General features: G+C 42.0%; 1 protein-coding gene across 7 annotated transcripts in view; it reads right to left on the reverse strand.

The window, feature by feature from the left end:
* Positions 1 to 23,471, reverse strand: part of inpp4b (inositol polyphosphate-4-phosphatase type II B) — a 110,823-nt gene that overhangs the window by 42,855 nt on the left and 44,497 nt on the right. For all 7 annotated transcript variants that reach the window (XM_078282697.1, XM_078282698.1, XM_071912485.2 and 4 more), the window contains 4 exons: positions 16,133 to 16,244; positions 12,144 to 12,213; positions 8,725 to 8,872; positions 2,550 to 2,680 (listed from right to left, as the gene is read on the reverse strand). In XM_078282697.1, coding sequence (XP_078138823.1) covers positions 2,550 to 2,680; positions 8,725 to 8,872; positions 12,144 to 12,213; positions 16,133 to 16,244 — 461 coding nt within the window. The remainder of the gene's footprint in view (positions 1 to 2,549; positions 2,681 to 8,724; positions 8,873 to 12,143; positions 12,214 to 16,132; positions 16,245 to 23,471) is intronic.

Raw genomic sequence — 23,471 nt, forward strand, 5'->3', positions numbered from 1 at the left:
TTCTAATACCTCCATTTCCCAGAGCAGGTAGAGTACACAGCCTCAGATATGAGCTAACATGTTCATCTGTCTTGCTATCTGTACAATAACTGGCTCTATTGCCAGTAACACAGATATATGACACTGCCTTTATCTGCTTAGCTCTGGGCCTGGAGCCGTAGTTATCCCATCAGTGACGTTGAGGAGTGATTGACAGTTTTGTGCAGAGAGGCATCGGCAGTATTGGAGGTCCAACAAACACCACGCTAACGGGATTACGCCTGTGTCTCTAATTCGCCGGCTGACAAACAATGGAAGTAGGGATGATTAATTCATGAATGGAATACAGTTATTAGAGCATCTGAAGTGTTCGCTGAGGTCAGCTCATCATTAAAAATGGATAAAATGGAATCACTGAGGGTGTTGAACTTGAACACGGGGAGTCTGCCTCAACCTCCTCAAGGACTACTCCTCCTCCTTTTCTTATTCTGCTACCTACCTTTTCTCCCTCTTTCTCTTCATCTCATTGTCTTTATTTTTATGCGTCTCTCCTCTGTGGCTTCTACTCAGACACACTTTACCATTTCTTCCTTTCTCAATATTTCTCTTTAGATTCCTTGTGTTCTCTTGTCTTCTCTCACCCACTGCTCCTTACCTTACCTCCTCCACACTCTCTCTTTTCTTCCCCACTCTCCACCTTTCTTTAATCATATTAGGTATCAATAATTAATCTGCAGCAGCTTGCCCACCCGGCTTGTTTAGCAATGTCTGTCACCCTGTGAAGCTAATGCAGGGCTGGATTACAGTGGTGAGGTGGGGCGAGGGCTCCTCTGTGTCTTGTAGCATCTGGGCCACGCAAGGGGCTTGTCAGGAACCATAATGACCAACGTCACGTTCTAGAGTGCCCTGCCCCCCCCACCACTACCCCCACCCCCCACCCCCCAGAGACCAGGCCAGCAGTGCGGAGGCTGAGCCACCATCATCGCTCATCAGCTGGTCACAGGGAAAAGCAACAGTGACAAATATCTTATTATGGGGACGAGAGGAAATCAGAGTAAAATCAATCACTGGCCATCAGGTTCCTATATGGCCACGGGAAGCTGAAATATGAATGGGAAGAGATGATGGAGAGAGACAGAGAGAGAAAGAGAGAATGTGAGAGAGAAAGAGACAGATAGAGAAGACCAATAGTTCCCTGGTCGGTCTATGAGCTTATTTGATGTCAGTGTTCTTTTATTCCTGATAAGAATTGCACTGGCAGTAATTTACTGAGAGACAGATAATTTGATAGGGACATCTAACAACTGTCATTTTGTACAACAAAGTGTGTGTGTTTGCACGTGTGTGTCTGTCTGTCTGGGTTGGTGCGTGTGTATGTGAAAGGACAGTGTATGTTTTCATCTGGCTCTTTTGCAGCAAGGTAATATGTAATCAATTAAACACATCAAATACATAATCTACATACTTCCTACATATACTCAACATCACTGGTGTGCTACGCTAATTATAAAATAGTTAAACTCACATCTCCACATTTCCACTCACGTTTCCTTGTTTGTGAAAGTCACAGGTAAATGAAAAATAATTAATTTCTGTTGTTTTCATTTTAGAGCCAACCAAATGAATTGATTTTATTATTCAAAAAGTGATGTTTGCATACAGACTTGCACAACAGAACATTGATGTCTTCTACATGTGACGCAAGCCTCCAGTTTTTGTTCGCATTTTGCAAAAGAGATGCATCCACTTTCGTTGTGTACTGCTAACTTTTACTTTGACAAAACATGCATGCGCACATACATTTCACTTGCCCCTGATAAAACCTGCATTGCTATGGGAACTCTAACATGGCAAGTAACCACTAAGAGAAAAGCATGATTTCTCGAACAACCTCTTGACAAGGCTGCCACTGACACAAGTTGCCCTGAAGGCATCGTTCTACTCCAAGTTGTCCTCTCTTCCTCAGGACCACGTTCCAATAGATCGCTCCATTATTTACACATTTAGACACCACACATTACTTCAACTCCATACAGTGACAGACACAATGTGTCATGCTGCCTCATGGTGAGGTATTCTCTCAGCCACAATACTTAATATTTACAAAGAAATACATTTTAATTTATTTCTGTTGGGTTGATTCCAAAAGTGAAGAGGAATTCACTGTTATCAAACCATAACCAGGCTCTCTACTTCTCCTTTGCCTCTCAAGGTAAAACAGTATGCATTCCAATCCACTGCAGAGATTAAAAAAACATGTTTGTCTGTGCACCCAAGGACAAACCATGATGTGTTGAGCGACAAAAAAAAACTGGAAATGTGATTTACATATACAGGACCAAAAACATGGACAATCATATCTCAACAAGGACGATTTAACAGAGAAACCAAGGGCACACAAAAAATCTTTCACAGCCATTTCAAGACTTTTCACAGCCAATCTATGTGATGTGTGTGTGTGTGTGTTCAAGAGTGAGTATACGTGTCTGCATGGGTGCACATGTTTGCACTTGTGTGTGTGCAAACTGTATGTATGCGTGTACTGTATGTGCAAGCTGGTCCAGCCATACCAGTCATCTTGTCCAGTTCAGCCAAAGTCTCCTGGTAGGAGCTGATGATCCCTCCGTAACGTGTCATCACCTCCTTCCTTAAGTTGTCCCAGTGAGGGGAGAGCTCACCCAGCTCCCTCAGCTCCTGCACCCTACAGACACACAGAGGGAGAGAGATCTATGAGGATCTTTATGGATATCATGAGTATTAAACAGTCCACTAATGAATTCCATTCCTTTATTCAACAACAAAATCTTGAAGAAACTATAAAACTTGGCACTAAAGTAGCTTCATCAACTTACAACTGGTGAATTAACATAGCATCAGTCGCTTGCATACTGCTTCTGCTTAGCTACTGTGGTTTTTCAATTATAGCTCATTAATATCCATAATCAATAACTTAAATGGAGAATCTATTTTGCTTCCAGCTAGACATTATACCCTCTACTTAAAGGCTGATAAACTACTGAGTAATATATAATGCTCGCTGTGGTATCTAGTGTTGGCTCATGTCCAGTTTCCTTAGCTTTGGGTATCAACAATCATTTAACACTTCTGGGAAAATACGCACACACGCACACATTAAAGTCCCCAAGCATCTAGTGCTGAGCCATAGAAACAAATGCATTCCTGAACCTCAGGCTAGTAGCTAGTGTCCACTTATCCACTCTGCCCTATCAAATTCCTCCCCCACTCCTACCATTCTTCTCCCATTACTTATAACAAACCCATCCATTCTCGACTGGTGTCTCTGAAGCGATTAGTGGCCTGTCTTTCATCTCATCAAGCTCTGCCTGCAGCCTAAGGAGACAAATATGGATGGCCACCATTGTAAGGCCAGGGCAAAATCATCTGAACTCCTTGGTTAGGATATAATAGTGGGGGGTAGCTTGTGTGTGTGTGTGTGTGTGTGTGTGTGTGTGTGTGTGTGTGTGTGTGTGTGGAGAAGCGGGGGGTGGGGGGTGGGGGGGCAATGCTGATGCCCTGCTAGGGAGCAGAGCCTCTTTCAGTGGTCCTTCATTTGTTTAGTTTAGTTTTATTTTTTTCCGGTCAATTATACACAATAACAACAAATACAGTTATGAAAGTGGTTTAAATAATACTAAATCATTATATCAAAAATAAAACAAAATCAAACATTATATTGTCTGTCCGCAAAAAAAAAAGGTGTAGGCTGAAGCCTAAGCTTATTGTGTGGGGGGGGGGGGGGGGGGGGGGGCAATGCTGATGCCCTGCTAGGGAGCAGAGCCTCTTTCAGTGGTCCTTCATTTGCATCTGAAAGGCGACATCAGATGGACAGATATCATTCACAAACCAGCCCTCTAGCGTCCATTGAAAAGTAAATTGCAGTGATATTATAGAAATTAGGGGTTTAGTGAGATTCAATATGGTATTCAGGATAACAAACACACAGTCATGTGCATTGCTTTCATGATAATGAGCCCAATTTTCAATGAATACACCTCATACATTTTGTATATGTCTTAGACTGATAGGCTACATGTATGAATGCCCGTTGGTTAGACTTTTTGTTAATATCAAAGATAACTGTATGAATGTATCATTTGGTGTTCAACCGCTTCAACAAAGCAGTAGGAGCTGATAGCCTCTCCTGACCGTTTTCTGGTTTCCTCCAGGTAGGTTTTGGGTAAGTTATTTTTTGATTACTTTGAGGTATTTTTGTTTCACAGGAACGTACATAGTAGAGAGTGACAGAAATGATGGCAGAGAGAGAGGGGATGACGTACGACAAGAGCCAAGGTCCCTAGCATGACCAAACCCATGATGTTGCAAGCACACAGCACACACTCAAGCCTGCTGTGCCACCAGGGTGCTCCAGGGTAAGTAAGTTATGCATACATTCACATCTGACATGACTAGATGCAGTGTCTAGCCTAGCTGAAAGCAACTGAACTGGCTGGATAACAAATGATACAACACATAGGAAATGTTTTTCCCATCCCTCACCTCTTTAGAGTTGTAAACAAACCTGCTACAGGGAACAACCTTTAGGCAGAGTGGCACCACATGCTGGGTGACTTTGCCAAGATGCTCTGCAGGTGGTTGTAAGTGAGTAAGCTATGCTTATGGTGTGCAGAGATAGACAGGAGGCTTTCTCACAAAGCATGTACATTCCTGATTACCATGAGCAATAGGAACTTATCTTGCAGTACCAAAGGCGTGCATGCGCTTCTAGGTTGTTTTAGAAAAAACATAATTTTCACTCATGGCATATCATTAGCGTCAGAAGCCACTCTTAATTATTCAGGGATTTAAGACCAAAGATGAAAATACATGTTTATTCAGAAGGTCCTGTGTGCAATAGTCCCAGTGATGAGACCAGCATCTTTGTAAAAGAGACTGGCTCAAAACTCCTATTTCTTTTGAAAGAAAAAGATTTCTTAACATCAGTCCAGGAGAGGAAAAACAAACTCCACCGAGATAAAAAAGAAAAGAAAAAAACATTGCTTTTTCATCAATGCATGCTAATGCAAGCCTAGGGCTGAATAAGATAATGATATCAGGGCTCTAGTGGTGTCAAGATGGGAGCGTTGAGATAGATTTCAGAGCTAGTGAGGTCTGAGTAGGGCCCACTCCACGTTTCTCCCTGGTTTCAATCAAATATATTGTTTCCAGCATACCCATTTAGCTTAAAGTGGCCCCTAATGCCATAAATGGGCCATTTTAACCAATCAGGGGGCAATGTTCCCTGATTTCCTGGTTTATATAGCAGGCCTTGCATGGCGCTAGATAGGCACAATGCTCTTTAACAGATTGCAACCATTCACAATAATCTATACCCCCTATCTCTCTCAACCACTGTTATTTGTGCATCAGACTGTTGGGCTGGGCTGACAGACTGTTATTTCGTGTTGGGGAGTCTGCAGTGGGGGTCAAGGTGGGCGATCCCAGTGTAAATAGACACACTAATCTGCATGCCAAATGAGGGGGATAAGGCAGTGGGGTGGGGGAAAGAGGGGTACAGTATCACCTCCTTAATCAGAGTGCTATTGTTTGAAGAGGGTGAAGGTGTGATGGACGAGAGGCTTGGTATGAGTATGTATAGGCTGATGAACTATATATGGAGGAGAGTGTGCAACAAAGTACAAAAAAGGGTCACAATGACAATCAGGTCTTTATGGTAATATTCTTAACAGGACTACGAACATCTGAATACAAAAAACAGTTGCTGACAAAAACACAATATTCAGTTTACAGATAACTCGTTAAAAAAAGGTGATTATTTTTTGGATTACTCCAGAACATGTTTGAAGGGGAAAAGGCATTATGAATATCAAATTATATAGCAGGCGCAAAATCTTTTCACGATACTTTAAATAATCTAGTTAATCATCACGGTTGTAGAAGATACCGTAACGGCTTTCAAATTACACTCAAAATGGGATATATTTCCATATATTTTTCATATTCTTAATATTTGAAAAGCAAAGTCATCAAGAAGAAACAGAGTAATTGTAATAATTAAATGGGTTATGTTGCCGATTACATTTTCTAAACAGGCAATCAGCACTTTGTAATGGACTATATTCTACACTTCCTAGCCCTGATAATAGTATATGCATAGATAAAGATAGAAAACAAAAAAGATATGGATGATAGATGGAAGACAGTGACTTAATAGAGGAGTAAGAGGAGAGGGACATGGGGAGAGAAGGTTGGTAATACTAACAACTCAACTATCAACAACAATTCTACAAAACAATAATTATGACTGTCAATGTCATTGACTATGATCAAAAGCTGATGCACATATTAGCCACAAAAGCCAAAAAAGAAAACGAAAGGATGAGAGACAGAAAGCGAGTAGAGGAACGTGTTAAAACTGACTGGGACACATGACTGAGATTACAGAATACATTTTCCAAAGAGCAAAGACCTGTCATGTGGCCACCTTTATTTCATGGCACGTTATAGTGCCTGTTCAATTTAATCACAGAGGGCTTTGTACCTTGGGTCAATATGAGCTGCGTGAGAGGACTGGCAAACAAACCAGTTCTTTCACAATACATGTAGCTCCGCCAGAAGAAACAGCTCCATCAAAACATGAACAATCATTACTACTAATCCCGAACGCACGGCAATAATAGAATCATTAAAGAAGGACGTCAAAATGTCACCTATATGATCAGAGACCGAGGCACATCCACAACACGTGCACAGTGCTTGTTTATGAATAGGAAAAGAATGGGGACATGAATTTTCTCCATTAATGAGAAACCAGACAGCTCTTAATGAATGGGGTTTAATCGACACCCACACGCTGACACTTAACTACACATGCATTCATTATATTTACACACACACGCACGGCAAGTCACATACATCTTCACTGGAGAAATGAAGAAAAATCAGCCACCTCTGTGTTCGCAGAGTTAGATTAGAACACGACTGCAGACATCAAAGCGAACAGAGGGAAGAACCGTCCGACATTACCATAAAGTGGTAAAGCAAACTAAGCCACCCACCACCAGCCTCTCCACTCGCTAACTTTGCAGCGCTAACTGAATCATTAAAACATGAAGCTAGCAGCAGCGTGAGGCTGACAGAGTTGGCTAAATGGAGAGGCAGTGTGAAGAACGACAACATTTAAAGAGGATTATAGGAGAGGTGCTTAAGCGACCGAGCTGCAGATACAGTGCACATGCCCGTTAGGAAACAGACACACACTATACGGTAGTCACGCCTTTGAGCCTGCTGCATGCACGCATTGTGTTACATGGATGAGACATTTAAAAAAAAAATCTGTCTTTCAAATTCAGGTGACAATTAAATTCTTAGTTGGTAAAGGATGAAAAGAGACTTGCGCAGTAGATGGTCACAGAGCATGTACCCAGAGTGGAAAGTGTGTGTGTGTGTGTGTGTGTGTGTGTGTGGGGTTACTGGCTTAATCAACAGAGGAGGAGGATACAGAGAGGACTTGTGGGAACCATGGGCTGGGAATGTTCCAGCACAATGAGCAGAGATTCCAGTGCAGCTGTTCGAGAGGTAGACTGACAACAAAGCCTGCCTAGTCGATTGATGGATAATGGATAATGCGTTTGTTTCTGTGCCTGTATATGTGTGTGTGCGCGGTGGAGGGTGGGGGTGTGGTGGGCAGCACGGTGCGTACACAATATGCATCACACTGTAAATGGAACACTGTGTTCATTTGTATGCATGTGAATATGTGTACGTCTGCGCATGTGAGTGTGTCCTTGAATTATGTGTGGTCTTTTATGTGCCCATAATGATTGCAAATTGAACTCTCATCCCATTACCAAGCCCCGCAAAATCTCTGATTGCATCTTTATTCTCGGTGCCTCTGTATTTCATGAATTGAAGCAAACATAAAGAAATCATTCAAACCTGTGTGTGTGTGTATGTGTGTGCATGCATGCGGATGTGTGTTATGTATGAAAAGGGGTTGCCAGGGACAACAGGCCAGTTGAGGAATGATCTGTCTTGACAAACACTGGTTGGGCCTGAGGGGAGGGACACTTTGATCTACTTACCGAAGCACACTCTCTCGGAGACTGGTAAAGCATCACCTCCCTCTGTCCTTGTCTTAACCTGCCCTAATTCATACTCAGTATGGACTGGACTCAGGACCCGGCGTGTACTTGAGGCTACACTCCTTATTTTCATATGTTCTAATGATATTATATCTATGCACTAAGAATGAGTTAATCATAATAGAGTTATGTATTCATGTATACATCTGATTCTGCGCCAGCAGTAGGATGTTCCCGGTCCCTCCTTACAACAATACATCAGAGGTTTGGGGGAGGTTGTGTGTGTGTGTGTGTTTGAGAGAGACAATGTTTGTCGTTTTCTGGATGCTTGGGCGTAGAGGCCTCTTTTGAAGTGTTAAACAGACCTGAATAATTCACCCTTCCCCAAATATAGGCCTAACGCTTAAGTAATCATTTACATCGGTGAACTGGGCCGGTTAAGGATGTCTTGAAGCTACACACCTACGCGTAATTAGGCATCACCGGGCTGATTCAAGTTTTACTTTGAACTTTTGAGTGTACACCGTTGGATGGCTAGTTGATATAAATTATTACGCGGACAGGAAATGAGCAACCACAAAAGGCCAACGGCTGCATGCAGGGCGGGGGATTCCAACCCATGTAATCACAATGCTGGCAGTGCCATCCACTGGATCAACACTGTGATGCCAGAGTAGCTTACCTCCTCATGTCCTCCTGAATGTACAGTGAGAGCAGCTGTTTGGGGATGCTGAAGGACAGAGTGCACTCCTCCATTTGCTCCCGCACAAGCATCCACTTGCTGTCCACTGTCTGAAATCTGTACACCTTGCATACTGGGTTCTTGAACACTGAGAGAGAGAGAGAGAGAGAGAGAGAGAGGGGGAGGAGGGAAGAGAGGGAGCAAAGCAGCAGGGAGGGAAAAGGGTATTTTGAACCAATCTGACACAGCAAAAAATAAATTACCTTCTCATCAAAGACACTTCAAACTTTCTAAATTTCACAAATGGAAAGCAAAGGATCTAAATCAACTTTGACAGGTGGCCAACTCAAGGACGGCACTGTCAGAAACCCTTCAAAAGTCACATGAGGCACAAATGAAATTCTATAATCAATATTTGTGTCTGCCATAGATAAGGTATTTCTCATCTTCCAAGGAGGCCCTCTCTCTCTCTCTCTCTCTCTCTCTCACTCTCTCTCTCTCTCTCTCTCACTCTAGTGGCGGGCCAGCAGACTTTGTAAAATAAAGAGACCTTGTCCTGTTAATCTATGCCTTATTATTGCTTCTGTTGTTTATTAAATGACAGAGGGGCAAAGACAGTTGATTCATTCTGAAACTTCACTTGGCAACCCCCACACCAAACCCTCCCATTAAAACCTATTCAAATTCAGCCCCATCTCCTTCGTTTTTGCAGAGAGTGGCTAATAGCAGCAATCGAAGGCTGTAAACGAAAAACAGCTCTAATGCTCTTATCTGCATGCTGGCAGCAGAGGGCAAGAAAGCTGTGTGCCTTAAACAGTGTTTACTACTCCTTTTCGTTTCCAATGCAGCAGTCAGGAAGGAAGTCACTCAATAAGTCGGAGCTGGAGCACCCCGGGTGAAACGTTGACAATCTCGCCCGAGGCAGTCAAACATGTATGCCACCAATAAAATCTTTTTGCTTGAATTCAAAAGTGGGAGCCAAGCACTTTTTCATTTCCGCTCTTAGTGGGAGTACAGAGAAAGCTCACCCCTCCTGAACCCCTCATCTCACAACCAGCTACACAACAGAGCGTACCTCCTAAATCTTGAAAGGAGCTGGCCCCAGATTGTCCCTTTTTCAAAGTCATCTGGTGGAAGTGTCTAAAGTGTCTAAGAGATTAATCCTGGTCATTCTGAGTCATTTGTCCTCATACAGAGGTCAACAGAGTATTAAAGTTCAGCGATGCCCTTCATTGCACATGTGTTCAAGTGTGCAGCGGAGTGGGAATTCTTAATCGGACCATAATCTGTCAGAGGCGACTTTTACAGAAGTGTGCTGGCTGGTTGATATCAATAGCTGTGTTTCCATCCGACTGTCTAGTGAATTTTTAGGCAAGCTTTTGAAATGTTGAAAAAATACAATGCAAATCTGATGTGTTTTCATCAGCTGGGTTGAAGTGAATAAATTGGCTTATGGAGAGTCAAAAAAACATATCCATGAGAAAAAACGCAAAGTATCTCTCAAGAATTGATTAGCATTGGCAAGTTGTTATTATTCCTCAGTGTCAGCCATATTTCATGCTTTCATCTGAAGATGAAAACAAAGAAACGCACTTGCCAATATTCAAATGCACAAAGTAATGGCCATACAACCACGATGGGAACCTTAGACTTGGAGCAACAGCGGGTGTGACATTTCTGGGACGCCGTGGTGGACGGACATTTTACAGACAACATTTCAAAACGCCCAAAGCCATTTTTGAACATTCGTTGGGCTGATCATGACAAGCCTATGTCATTATTTGTTTGACAAATGCATTTCCATCGCTATTCGCTATTTCGCTATTTATCACATAATTTAATTATCAACAAAATAATTTTTCGCTTCATATCAGCATAAACTTTTTGAGGAAATTGTATTGAATTTTGCCGTTTCCATACAGTAACTGTGAGCCATATAGAGAGGCTAGGGGAAAAACAGTGTGTGAATTGGCATCCCAGCAGTTTTATCATTTTTCTATGATGGAAACTTGGGACTGGCCTTAGAATGATCTCAGAAAGGATTCATAATTTCATCTGTGAGGAATGGGATATTTGGACATTGCTGATGTGTGGATGAGAGAAAGTGAAATGGACAGAAAAAATAAATGGAGAGTGTGGGACAGATGGGGAGAAGGGGTTAAGGGACAACCTCAATCGGAAGAGCCACAGTTGCTGACTTCCACCTCTACCCGAGGAGCGGATTAACCCCCCCGAACTCCCCCACCGCCACACTAATCTGACCACCAATCAGACCCCTCCGTCTCCCCTCCTGACACCTCTTAAGGAAATAACTTCTCCAGACGTGCTCTGCGTGGGCTGCCCCCTCTCCCCTCTCACTGCACGCTCATTTTGAAAGCTAATAAAAGTGGAAGACTAAATTGCATTAGTCAATCTGGCTGTGTCTGTAGGGAGGGTATTGTTTTGACGGGCTGCAGATGTGCACCTGCAAACACGGCTGCAGTTCACTAGCTAATCACAGAAGAAACAGTAAGCGACAATGACACCATGACAACAGGCGGGGAGGGCGGCTGGGGGTGGAGGGGGGGTGGAGGGAGGGTGGGCGGGAAGCTGGATAAAACACAAAATGGATGTGTGGAAGAAATGGATGCACTGGAGGAAAAAAGGAGAAGTTGGAAACTAGTTTCCTTGCTCTCCTCTGAACAAGGGCTGTGAAGTCTCAACACAGCAGGAGCCGTGACCTTCTCAAGTCTATCCCTTTTCTGTCTACATGTCTTTCATTTTCTCACTGCACATCCCTCTTTCTCTACCAGCGCTGAGATAGCGAGCAACGAGTGTAGTGCTTTTTTTTTGTTGCCTCTAAATTAGTCTCATACAGCTGGCATGGTGTCTTCCGCTTGTCTTCAGCCAGTCCACATAGAACCAAGTAGGCTTACCTAGGTGTCGAGACACCCGCCACAATTCTCTCTCTGTCTCTCTCTCTCTCTCTCTCTCTCTACTGAAAAACCCAAAGCCTCCCATTTAATCCAAGCAGGAATAATATAAATTCTTTAATCAAATAGGATACCCCAGAGAGACCTCAAATCTCGTTAACGCAAAGGTTATTCAAGGGCAGTGCAATGATAATTAGATGCATATAAACATTAAGGGACTTTCGGATAAGGGAAAATGTTACAAGAGGTTAACTAGCATAATACTGCATTACAATAAAGTCTAGATGAATTATTTCAAGGCTTCTTTTGAGGCCATTACAGGGTCAATTTTTGGTGTTTTTCTCATGCAGAAACAACTTCTTTCACTGCAAGTGGACAAAGAAACAAATTATGACGGAGAGCTAGGAGGAAAAGAAAATTTGAGGACAAATGACTTTTCTTGTTGATTGCAAGGTTACTGTGGCGGTGCAATAGTCAAATTACAGGTGTTGACGGTGTGAAACATACCAGGCCCTGTCAGCGGGCTATTTTCTCTGTCGATGCAGGAATGGGACGCAGACTCACAGACCAGGGGACACTGGAAAGCAAGGACAGAAGGAGAGAAACAGAGACAGGCTTGACATTATTGATGTGAAAATTTTCTTTTTGAAACAACAAAAGTGATAGTGAAGGATGGCTTTGACCTGCACTATTACCTACATAGAGACATAATTGATATACAGTATATATAATATAACTGAACTGATACATAAGCACAGCCAACAATTTTCATTACTACTTCTCTCAGCCATTCTACTGCGGCTCATTCCTGCCACATTAGTGGCATTTGGGGATGGAAGTCCCAAATCAGCTTTATCAATCAGAAGCAATGCAACATTGCCATCAAGCCTGTAGTTAGTTCCTCTAACAACCCAGTGAATTATGGTCTACTGACAGATTTTGAACCATTAGATTATCTAATTGAGACAATGAACTCTAAATATGGTCACATCAACACAACAGAACTGAATTTCAATTAAAACTGAGGTAATTTATCCACTAATCCACTCTAATACTGGCATTAGGTTTGCATTAGCTTGTGTTGGATTTTGCTATTACTATAATAATTCAAGTTGGCTTCAAAGACACCGCCCCTCCCTGGCCCCCTGGTGATGCCTATGTAGAGGGGAATGGTAGGGGAATATGCATGCACACTGTAAATACTATATTTAAAACATTACATAGGTACATCACGGAAGAACAACCCTTTTGGAGCATTTTGGTAATTTCGTGAACGAAGGCAAAAACTGAACAACACTTTGTTTAACAGTAATAATTTCCTGGTGTTTCTTGATTTACTAACTTCCCTACTGTAGATGGAGATGCAGAGACAGTGCAAGACAGTTTTAATGTCCCAATTAAAAAAGTTTATCTGGGTAATTGACCCAGTGTTGTTATCATAGCTATTATTAGTATTGTAGCAAACCTGCCAGGCAGTGTCAGTGGCAGACTGTGTTAAAGAAAAAATCCACCCTCAGATACTCTTACACTGTTAGATGTCATAAATCTATGATGTTCAATGGATTCCAGGAGTTATTTGATGTACCCACTTTCCCTCAACCTGCCTCGTCTACTTCTACATCAGTTAGTGATGTCCTACATTTCCCATAATGACTTTTGACAACCCCCAGGGAATGAGCGTGAACTTGTTGCATTCAACTGTAACTATACGCGTAGGCGGAGAGAGCAAAAGCAATAGCAGAGTTAGAGTTTTTTCAGTCGAGAAAAAGCAAGAGTCGCGCCCCTTACTCAAAACACAACATGCATTGCATTATAGTCTACTGAGACTGCTGTCGGTGGAGAAATTGGTCTCTGCCTCTGCTATGATGGATTTCTCCATGTATGATTGTTGAACATTGGTGCAAAATGTTGAGATTATAAAGAAGCCCTTGTTCGTTGATTCTGCGGGACTGACACCAAAACAAGACATTTAGTGTTGAAAAATGTTCTGCTGTCAAACTCCATTATAGCTGCTCTGGAAATATCTTGACATGATGTCATGTCGTCTAAACTTGGCCAGTTATCCACAGGAATAAAAAAACATACACCATACAACAAAATGGGTCCAGGAAAGTACCTCGGCAGTAGCTGCTTTGTTAACAGTGTTAGAGTGGATGTTTTCTTTAAGTGAACTAACTGCTTCAGTGTCAAGTCAGCCGGAATAAAAGAAACAAAAACTGTCAAATTAATTCAAACAAAATGTCAAATAAATTTTACTCTCTGTATACTCTCCATACACATTGCCACCCGTGAAACACATGGGGACACACTGGTGCCTCTACTGCGCCTTTGATAGGTAAAATTTCTCCATCAAACTTTTGATGCTTCCTGATGCACTGAGGCTGGGACTCATCAAAGCAACAGTGGCAACTAACAATCTCTCTTGCTCTGTCCATGTCAGCTCTGCCCTGCCTGATGAACCGTTAACACAGTTAGACAGCTAAACCTGTCCCCAGAAAAGGGCTTTAATGACTGCTAGGGACAATCCATCACCTTTCCTAGCCAGGAAACAGGTCCAATCAGATAAGACACATCCCATGGGACTCCACTGCCCACCTACCCCACCAACACACACACACACACACACACAAACACACACACACACACACACACACACATCCTTGTACTTCTATCCTCATGAGGACCATCCATTGATGACATTAATTCCTTATCCCCTAACCCTAACCCCTAAATGCCTAATTTTAACCCTTACCCTAACCTTCACCTAATCCTTATTGTAACCTTAAGCCTAAAACCAAATCTGAACCTTAAAATCACCTGACCTCACTTCACAAAAATGTCCTCACTCTGAAGGTTTAAAACTCAAACTGGTTCTCAAGTACAGACACGCACACACACACACCCACACAGAAACAAACACACACACACAAAAATAAAAGAAATATGCCCACTGAACAGAATAGGCGGTTACAGTGCCTTCTAGAAATTTCAGTAAGTGTACAAGTAAGGTCCCTGATAATGGAAAGTATTAACAATGAGCCAAGGGCCACAGCTGTGGAAGGAGTCCCATTGTGTTTGTTGGCAGCAGACAGCATGTGTTTGATCGGTCTTTGATGACTAAAATATGTAAAGAGATCAGATCAAAGGTGGCTGAAGTCTCTTTCTTGTTTCACCTGACTGTTCTTATGGGGTCAGTGGGATATTCATGAGAAGAGAAGCAGCCACCCAGGCAATGATAGGACATGATACCTTCAAACAAGTGCAAGAAATAATGGGCACAGCACCTCCACCCCCCCCCCCCCCCCCTACACACACACATACACACATAGACAGCCAGATAGACACACGACTAAGGTAAGGTGAGCAAGAATTTCCCCACAAGTGAGTCTTCAGCCCTCCCTAATGTTTGTCATGTCCCTTCCTCTTTCCTCCTCTCGTCTGATACAACAGCAACAACACATACACACACACGGGGAAATGTGCTGCGACAACACACACACACAGCGCAACACATTCATCAAGACGACATGGGCAGATTGTCAGTGACACTGTGGAGCCTGGCAGGGAACCTCCCTGCACCAGCAACCGGGGGGGATGAAGGAAGGGGGGGGGGGGGGGGGGGACCAAAACCACTCAGCCATGTAGAAGCCCTTGGTCAATTATATAAGACAGTGATTCATAAACACACACACAGGCACACACACACAAACACACTGTAGGGTTGGAAAGAAAGCTAATTCAACTGCAGCCAAGAACTGGAGTCTACATGCTTCCTTGTGGAGCTGTGGTGAAAGAAACTATCAGAATGTTCCCCATTACAGATCACAAGTACATCATTAAAGCTCATTCTGTACTCTTAATAACTGTCTCTGCCCCTACACCGAACACTCATTTCACAAGTCACAAGTCACATTTCACAAGACTGAATCCATTGGGAATCTACAGAGAACTAAGTGAAATCAGAGTACATACAACTTCATTTCTGGAGTGGTGGCATCCCATTTGGATGACACAGTCTTCGGTTTATTGTCAAACTCTGGAGGAGGCTACTCTCTCTTCCTCTTTCTCTGCTGCCCTGAGTATGTGAGTCACTGCAGAGTCGCAGTTAAGCAGTATGTATTGTAGGAGATTAGTGTAGAGAGGGGGTGGAGGGGGTGGGCTGGCCACGTTCAGGAAATATCTGCCACTTGGCCATGTGAATGAAGACTTCAGGACTGGCCGTGCAATCTCACACACGGTCAAGTGCATGTGTGGCAGACTGCTAATTCGGTAAGTCTCTCTATAATCCTGTCTATATATTACAGAGACAAAAATCATGCATTTACAGTACCTATATACACAAACATCACATCCCCCTAAATCCCCATAGGGTTTACGGAAGTTTATTTAATCCCATTGGGGGACTTGAGCAGTGGCAGTCTAATCCTAGCATTAGCAACCAGGTATCTGGAGCAACGAGACTCTTCTCTTTGTCCCTCTCTGCCCTACTGTCTTACCTTCTGTGCTGGTATGTCAGTGGTGATGTGGTCTACGTCGACCTCCTCCATCTCCCCCATCTTCAGACGGCTCACCACCACTGTTCCTGCCGCACACACACCATCAGATGACCTAGAGAGACAGAGAGAGAGAGAGAGAAAGAGAGAGGGATAAAGAGATGTATATTAGCAGAGATGGGCAAAAATACAGTAAAATGTATCTAGATACAAAATACAAATACATGACCATTAAATGTATTTGTAAAATATGTAAAAGTTACCGGTGTGAGCAAGTGTATTTAATTAAAATACATGTAATTTGCATTTTCAAATACAAAAATACATGCATTGAAATATGAACATTTGATCCATTCATTATAATTGCCATTTGCCTTTAGGTGTCCATTCGACAACAAGTAATAAATCAATCATGAAGCCCAAGACAGATGCCTTGCATGAAAGAAAAAGGAGAAAAAAAATACACTAAACCTGTTAAATTTTTTACCTCTTAATGAACATGTTTAATTAACATATTTTTTTAACAAGTCACTGTTTAGTCACTTCTTTTCTTTGTAGTTGATTTTAAGTACGTTGTAAAACTACTTTTCCTTAGATTTCAACAGTTAGCAAATTACTGTTTACTGTCTTTCTGTTTCTTTTTAGTTGCTTTTGAGTACAACTAATTTTGACTCATGTAGTCACCCAGCTGGCAGATGCATCAAGCAAGTCATGTGACACATGTCCGTGGGAACAGTCAAAACAGGGCTGCATCTCTAAACTTATGGAAATCTAAATATTGGAATCCCCATTTCATTTAGTCTTACATTACAATTCTAAAAAAGTAATTTAAGTATTTTAAATACAAAACTTCTACACCCAAAAGTATCTTGATACAAATTACATTTTCAGGTCAAATACAAATGACCACATACTCAAAAGTAATTCAAATACGTATTTCAAATACATATATTTAAATACTGTATCATCTCTGTATATTAGTTTCTTCATATAATTTTATCTGTTGAATCAAGTCTGTTGTTAAATGGTCTTTTCCTCTGGCCTCGCCACCTCCATGCACTAGCCATGCACCAGCCTTGTACAGGTTGTGTAATTATAAAGGTGTTTATTGACAGAAAGTGGAATTCGGATATAGAGACTTGCACTGGCAAGTTTGCATGAATTAGCAGAAAACTATGAATGCAGAATAAGGCATAGCCCGCTACAGTGGAGAGTTGTCGAGGGAAAAGGAGGGAATGTACAGTATAACCGCTCAAATGGCCCTCTAATAATCCAGGCTGTGTGTCCTGACAGACACGAAATAGATACTGGAATTTTCATATCAGGGAGGCCCTCCAATCACTTTTCCAATCATGGAACCATGATTAAGGAGCTGATAGAAAATCTATAGTATTGGCAGAAAGACAGAGACTCTCAAATGAAGAGTAATGATCCCTGGGCATTGTGCGAGCAAGTCTGATCACCTAGACAGACCCATCCCTAATGTGCTCAGTTCCACTCCAGCCGGAGAAAATATTGGATGTTACTGCGCCAGCCAATGGTCCAGGGAGAGAGAGAGAGGGAAGGATGACAACGCTGACCGAGGAAGAGAAAATGGAGGAATGGTGATGGAAGGAGAGAGGAAGCTTTCAAGGCCAATTCATCTTGGTCGGGCATGAGGGAGAGAGCGATCACGCCCCAGGGAGAAGAGGAGAGGGGAGAATAGATGCTGAGGAGGACGACGAGAGGAGTCTGAGGGAATACAGGAGAGGAGGATGGGGATCGCAAGGATGGAGATGGAAGAAAAAGAGGCTCTGCAGTGGGACACTGGGAGCTTAAGTTAGTGCTTAATGTCTTACAGCAGGTCCCCAAGCAGAGAAAATAACATTGGTTGGTTTATAAATCGAATCACTGTCCCTTGCCAGACACCTGTCTCAATGTTTACTCCGCTCCTCATCTCCCTGTTTTCCCTCATTCCTCATCCCCATCATCTCTCCCTCTCTCTCTCTCTGCAACAGAGGACTGAAGCACGGTGAGAGAAAGTCACCCTGACTTTGAACAAACAGTATGTACCGACAGTGGCCCACACATAATGGAGGAAAAGGAGATTAACATGCGTCACATTTAGTGTTAGTCCCCACAAGGCAAACCTTAGGGGTTACAGTGGCCCTCTACTCTTTAGATTGCTCTGCCTCAATCCACTAATGAAACTCCCCACTTGAACAGACAGAGGAAGCTTTGTAAGAATCACTTTAAGATAATTGATTTATGCCTTTGAGAGCTGGAGATAGATATTGTGCACATTTTTTATTTACAGCCAATGCAATTTAAACTCAACACCTGTTCAAGCCAAATCTTTGAAATACAATTTTTGGCAGATTTTTATGGGACATGCTATCATTTCAAGAACTCTTCTGCAGCTCATTCCAGTGTGCAGAAATGATTTGCATTGGCTCAACGCTGGTTTATAATATTTGCTAAACTCAAACATACAAAAGGGCAGAGAAGTTTTACTACAGAACTTCTGCGGCGATATACTTTTACTTGCAAGCTACAATCTATTAGCATGTGCAGTGATTGACCTCAATTTAACTTTGAAGGTTCTGACGAGTGCTTTGGATGAAAAAGAAGCCCATCTCCCACTACCCCCCCTCCCCCCTTTGCCACCCCCCTCCTTCTCATCCCTCTTTTTCCGTCTGTTAGAGCTGGCATGGAAACAAGTCTGCAGATTGCTCTTTGCCTGCGAGCCCATCTTTCCGTAAATCTAATTGGCCCAGGATCTCTTTTATGACAACACTTAATCAGACAGCTTTGTTAAAGTGACAAAAATAATGTGCTTAAAATGTCTGCTGTGAATTTGGCACAATTCAAAAAATAATTAGTTATCAGGGAAGTGCCTTGCATTTAACAGTGATTTGCTTTTGAAAGCCTCACTTGCAGTTTACAAACATATTCTTCCATGTGGGGAAGGTACAGTGTTATTTGGTTCAGATAAACATGCCGTACCATGCTGGTCTTAGTTGCTTTTGACGTATGAGCCATGGGTAAACTATGCAGCAACTGTCCATAAAGTATCTCTATAAAATAAAATTCTCTCTCAGTGTCAAGCCTAGCATCTTCTGCTGAATACAAGCAGGGATAACTGCATTTTCTCTTTACAGGTACATTTATAGAACATATGCAGATATTTTTTTCATTAGAGGATCCAAAGAATACAAGTTTATGCTAAGTTGGATCCTTGCCTACTTTCTGCCAGTGTGCTAGAAATTAACAGGCTTAATTGCAATTAGTTGCCTTATTATGTTCACCTATTTGTATACCCAAGTGTTGCCTTAATCAATTTTAATGCTGGGATAAAAACATAAGCAAGAAAACTTTATGAAATCCAAATTTGCCCAGAGAACATTTAATTTCACTAGCTGTCCAAAACATGACTACAGCCAAATTAAGTGCAGTAACACCCAGCAGCTGGTGAGAGTTTGTCTCCAAAACAATCAATTTAAACAGCCCCCATAACCCAATAAAACTGTCAAGTTGCAGTTTGTAATCCACAGAGATCTGGGGACCCTTACATGAGGATAAGTGTATTCAATATGTAGTCAAGGTCAGTAAGGACTATTCAAGTGGGGAAATAAGAAGCAGCGAACCATCAGGGCAAGGAAAGCTTTCCCTGCTGGGCTAACAATCCTCAGGGTCCCTCAGGGAAAAACTTAGCTAACCTTAGCTTATAATGGAAGAGGAGAGCCGGTAGATTTAATGGCAAATTTAAGTTACTGTCAAGAAGAACTTTTCAAGAAAACCTGGCCATACCCAAGTATAAATGCCACAGTTAGCGACCAGGAAAAAGTTTGCATGGTCTGAGGAATCACATCCAGCAGCTGGGTTGTTATTTTACAATTATCATTATTATTACTTGCTTGCTTGGTGGTAAGGTGGCAGATATATTGGTGAGGGTTTCTATGAGTGCTTTTTCTTGTTTGGTGATATGAGGCAGTTGGGAAGAATTGCACTATAGCCTTTAGACTTATATGACAAAATGATGGCCTGTGTGCAATTTGGAGGTAGGCTGGTTTGTTTGTAGGAGGAATACATTAAAGTCACAATGAAACCGCAATTTGAGAGCATCTAACTTCCTTAATGTGATGTATTCCCTGTTGAAACAGGATATTGGGGCGGGACATAATGATAATAGTAAGTGTAAACCAATGGGATATGATGGCAGGATTGTTAAAAAAAAAGTTTTAAAAAAGGTTTTACATGTTGGAATTTTTATGTATGGCTCCTGGTACACAATGAAGTCACCACTAAAGATTTTCTGTTTTCAACGAAGTAAAAGTAATGAGACTTTGATATAAAAATACAAGAAAATACATTTTTGTGTATTTTCTTGTGGCATAAATTGTCCATGGTATGATAGAATGAGCTAAAAAGTCATTTTTCATTTCAGTGTGACTTTAAAGGCCTAGGTCTAAAATACATGGCCCACTACTTCAAATAAAACCACACAGGAGTGCTTCTTGCTCTGGGCACAGTGGGTTAAGAAGCAGAAAAGGCTGTAAGGGACATATGGTACAATAGATCTAAAGTGGACTGATCATGCTAACAACATCTTGGCAAGTTCAAGACAGTCAAAAGGAAAATGACAAAAGATTGGTTGAAGAAATGCCCACTTTCTGCTGTCTTGTGAAGCAAAAGAGGGAAAGATTTACACAGTAAGGGCAAGAGAGGGACAATTGTACTGAATTTTCAAGGGCCGCCAAAAAATGAATTTAAAGAGCCTGTGGGTGGGGAAAGTTCATCAAAAAACTTCAAAGTAGCTATACTTCTGTGGCTGTCAGGCACTTTTCTCTGTGGGAAGCCTCACAGAGAAAAACACCTGAAAGCCACAGAAATGTAGCAAAACACCATTGGCTTTTCCCCTCACAAGGGCTTTAGCTTTAACTGTAGGAAGCTAAAAATACACAGCGGGGCCTGAAAAAACTACTTTGCTTTTTGCTCCGGATTTTGCCCACAGTGGAGCGAGTTTAAGAGTCCTTCAGGACACCTTAACGCGACACGCTGCATCTGGAATGGGAGTGGCCAGACAAAACTAATTGCCAAGAGCGTACGCAGACAACAAGAATGCTAAAGCCTATAAGTCTAGCTGTGCAAATGTAGCTGGGATTCTTGACCTATATAAAGCTGGACGGGTGGGCTAAATATAGCGCTGGCTAGTACTCACTGAGGACAGATGTTGCGACACAGGGCTGTAATGTTGGGGAGTGCCAGCTTTTGAAGTCGCACTATCGGCCCCGACGTTCATTGGGAATGAATGAGATTTGCTATATGACTCGGCAATAATTGCACATTTTGCAACTGAGGGTCTGACTCAATCAATGTGACAACACTGCAGGCATTGTTCACACAGCCAGTCAGAATCGCCAAGGGACCTCAGGAGCTGTACACACACTCTCCCGCTTGTCTGGACCGCTTCCAGTATATTCCCAAAGAAAAACTGGCCTGCTCTCATATTCTTCTTGATGAAGGAAAAAAAAGACTTCCACAAAAAAATATATTTAGTCGTAATGTAAAATTCATGCCAACACCCTAAGTAGCTTATATTACACTTCAGTAAAATCTATGTGTGGAATTGAAACTAGGTCAGTTTTTAGTCTGACTAGCTCATTTTTTTCCCCCCCAAGAAATTATTCATCATTTAACAGAGGAAGTGGTTAATGGTAAAATTTGAGCACTTGAAAGGTCATGTGTTAAGCACTCTCAAGTGAACACGGGGGTTTGTGTGACTGTATTTATAGTGTATCTTTTGTTAGTGGCATGTTCACAACATTTTAAGCTCAGAAGGTGGAGCAGGCACATCAAACTTTAAATCAATACTAGCTGATTAAATCATGCAAACACAGCAGTTTGGTTAATCTCTACAATATATACATTTATGCAACATAAAAATCAGTTTCTGTCTGGTGTAATACATCTGTAATAAGCAGAATAGGCGCTAAGTTGGGGCAAGATGCAGAAATTTGGACTTACACAAGATCTGTGCGTTTAAACGCATCCTATTTGTTCCAGTGCATCTATCACACAGACCGCTATATTCTTGCATGACGGGAACTGTCTCCACACTACATTTACTTTTATGTTAGTGCTTAACCAGCGCCAGTAACAGCCTGCCATAAGCTGTTGTCATAGAAGAAGCTAGGTGGGAAAAGAACATCCAGAGAGTGTTTATTTCTTCAACCACTAACCACAAAAATCCAGACCGGGACTCAAAACTAGGTGGTTGACGGGTGTTGTGTGCGATTTGTGTACATTTCATAGCATTTCTTTTCTGTAGCATCCGTATTGCACATAAGGGAGTGAGACGGGGTGAGATATGAGGAGAAAGTTGTGGATGTAGCAAAAGGATGTGGAGGACTCAATGTGAAATCCCCAGTCCTACATTAATATTCCTGTCAATCAGGCTACCATGACAGAGAGGATATGTATACTTTGCCTGTTGCTGAACACCATTTTTGGAAAAAATAAATATTTGTCCTAAATATTCGTACCCTAAACTCGAGGAAACTTGTTTCCATACCATAAGAGCTGTAAGCTGTAGCTACAGCATGTCAAGTTTTGAATTACTGCAGTCAAGCAATGCAGTGGCATGTGGATTTATCAGCTGAAATGGACAAATATTGTCTGTCAAATGCAGAGTTATGTTTTAAATCTGTTTATAAATAAGTCCAGAAATAGCATGTGGTTTAGGTGAGAAGGAAAGAAGTTGTCACTTCCGTAGAACCACAGGCAAGCCGACAGAAACCCTATAAAGAGACGAGCTGTTTGTGCTGGGGAGCAGGGCCACACAGTGTCACCAAAGCCATCACGTTAATTTATGAATATATCCCAGAGTCGTTATTTGCCAATTAATTAGAGCCAGATTGAAAGCCAGATACATACTGTATAAACTGTGACAGTGCGAGCACTAAGGGTCAATGACTCACACACATTCAAAAACAGGCATAAATAGATTTGTACACACATACACCCACACACACTCTCTCCGTCTCCTTTCTCACACACACACAGATACACCTTGAATATCTTTGTTTGCCTGCAATCTGTTCAAATATTCTCTGCGCTCTATGTGCCTCGCACACCTGTTCTCACTGCTATTGTAGCACCTTGGAGAATAACGATCCTGTAAAAAAGCCAAATTCAATGCATGGCTTATTCAATACCACAGTGCCCAGATTGAATTGGAGCTAGGCTAAGAGGGATCAAAAGGTGTGTGTGCGGGTGCTTTTGTTTACACGTGTGCGTATGGTACTGACTTAGATGGCTGGCTTAGACTCAGTGTTAAGTCATTGAAAAACTAAGTGCAGAT

This window comes from Centroberyx gerrardi, chromosome 3 (genome assembly GCF_048128805.1).
Source record: "Centroberyx gerrardi isolate f3 chromosome 3, fCenGer3.hap1.cur.20231027, whole genome shotgun sequence".
Taxonomy (NCBI): domain Eukaryota; kingdom Metazoa; phylum Chordata; class Actinopteri; order Beryciformes; family Berycidae; genus Centroberyx; species Centroberyx gerrardi.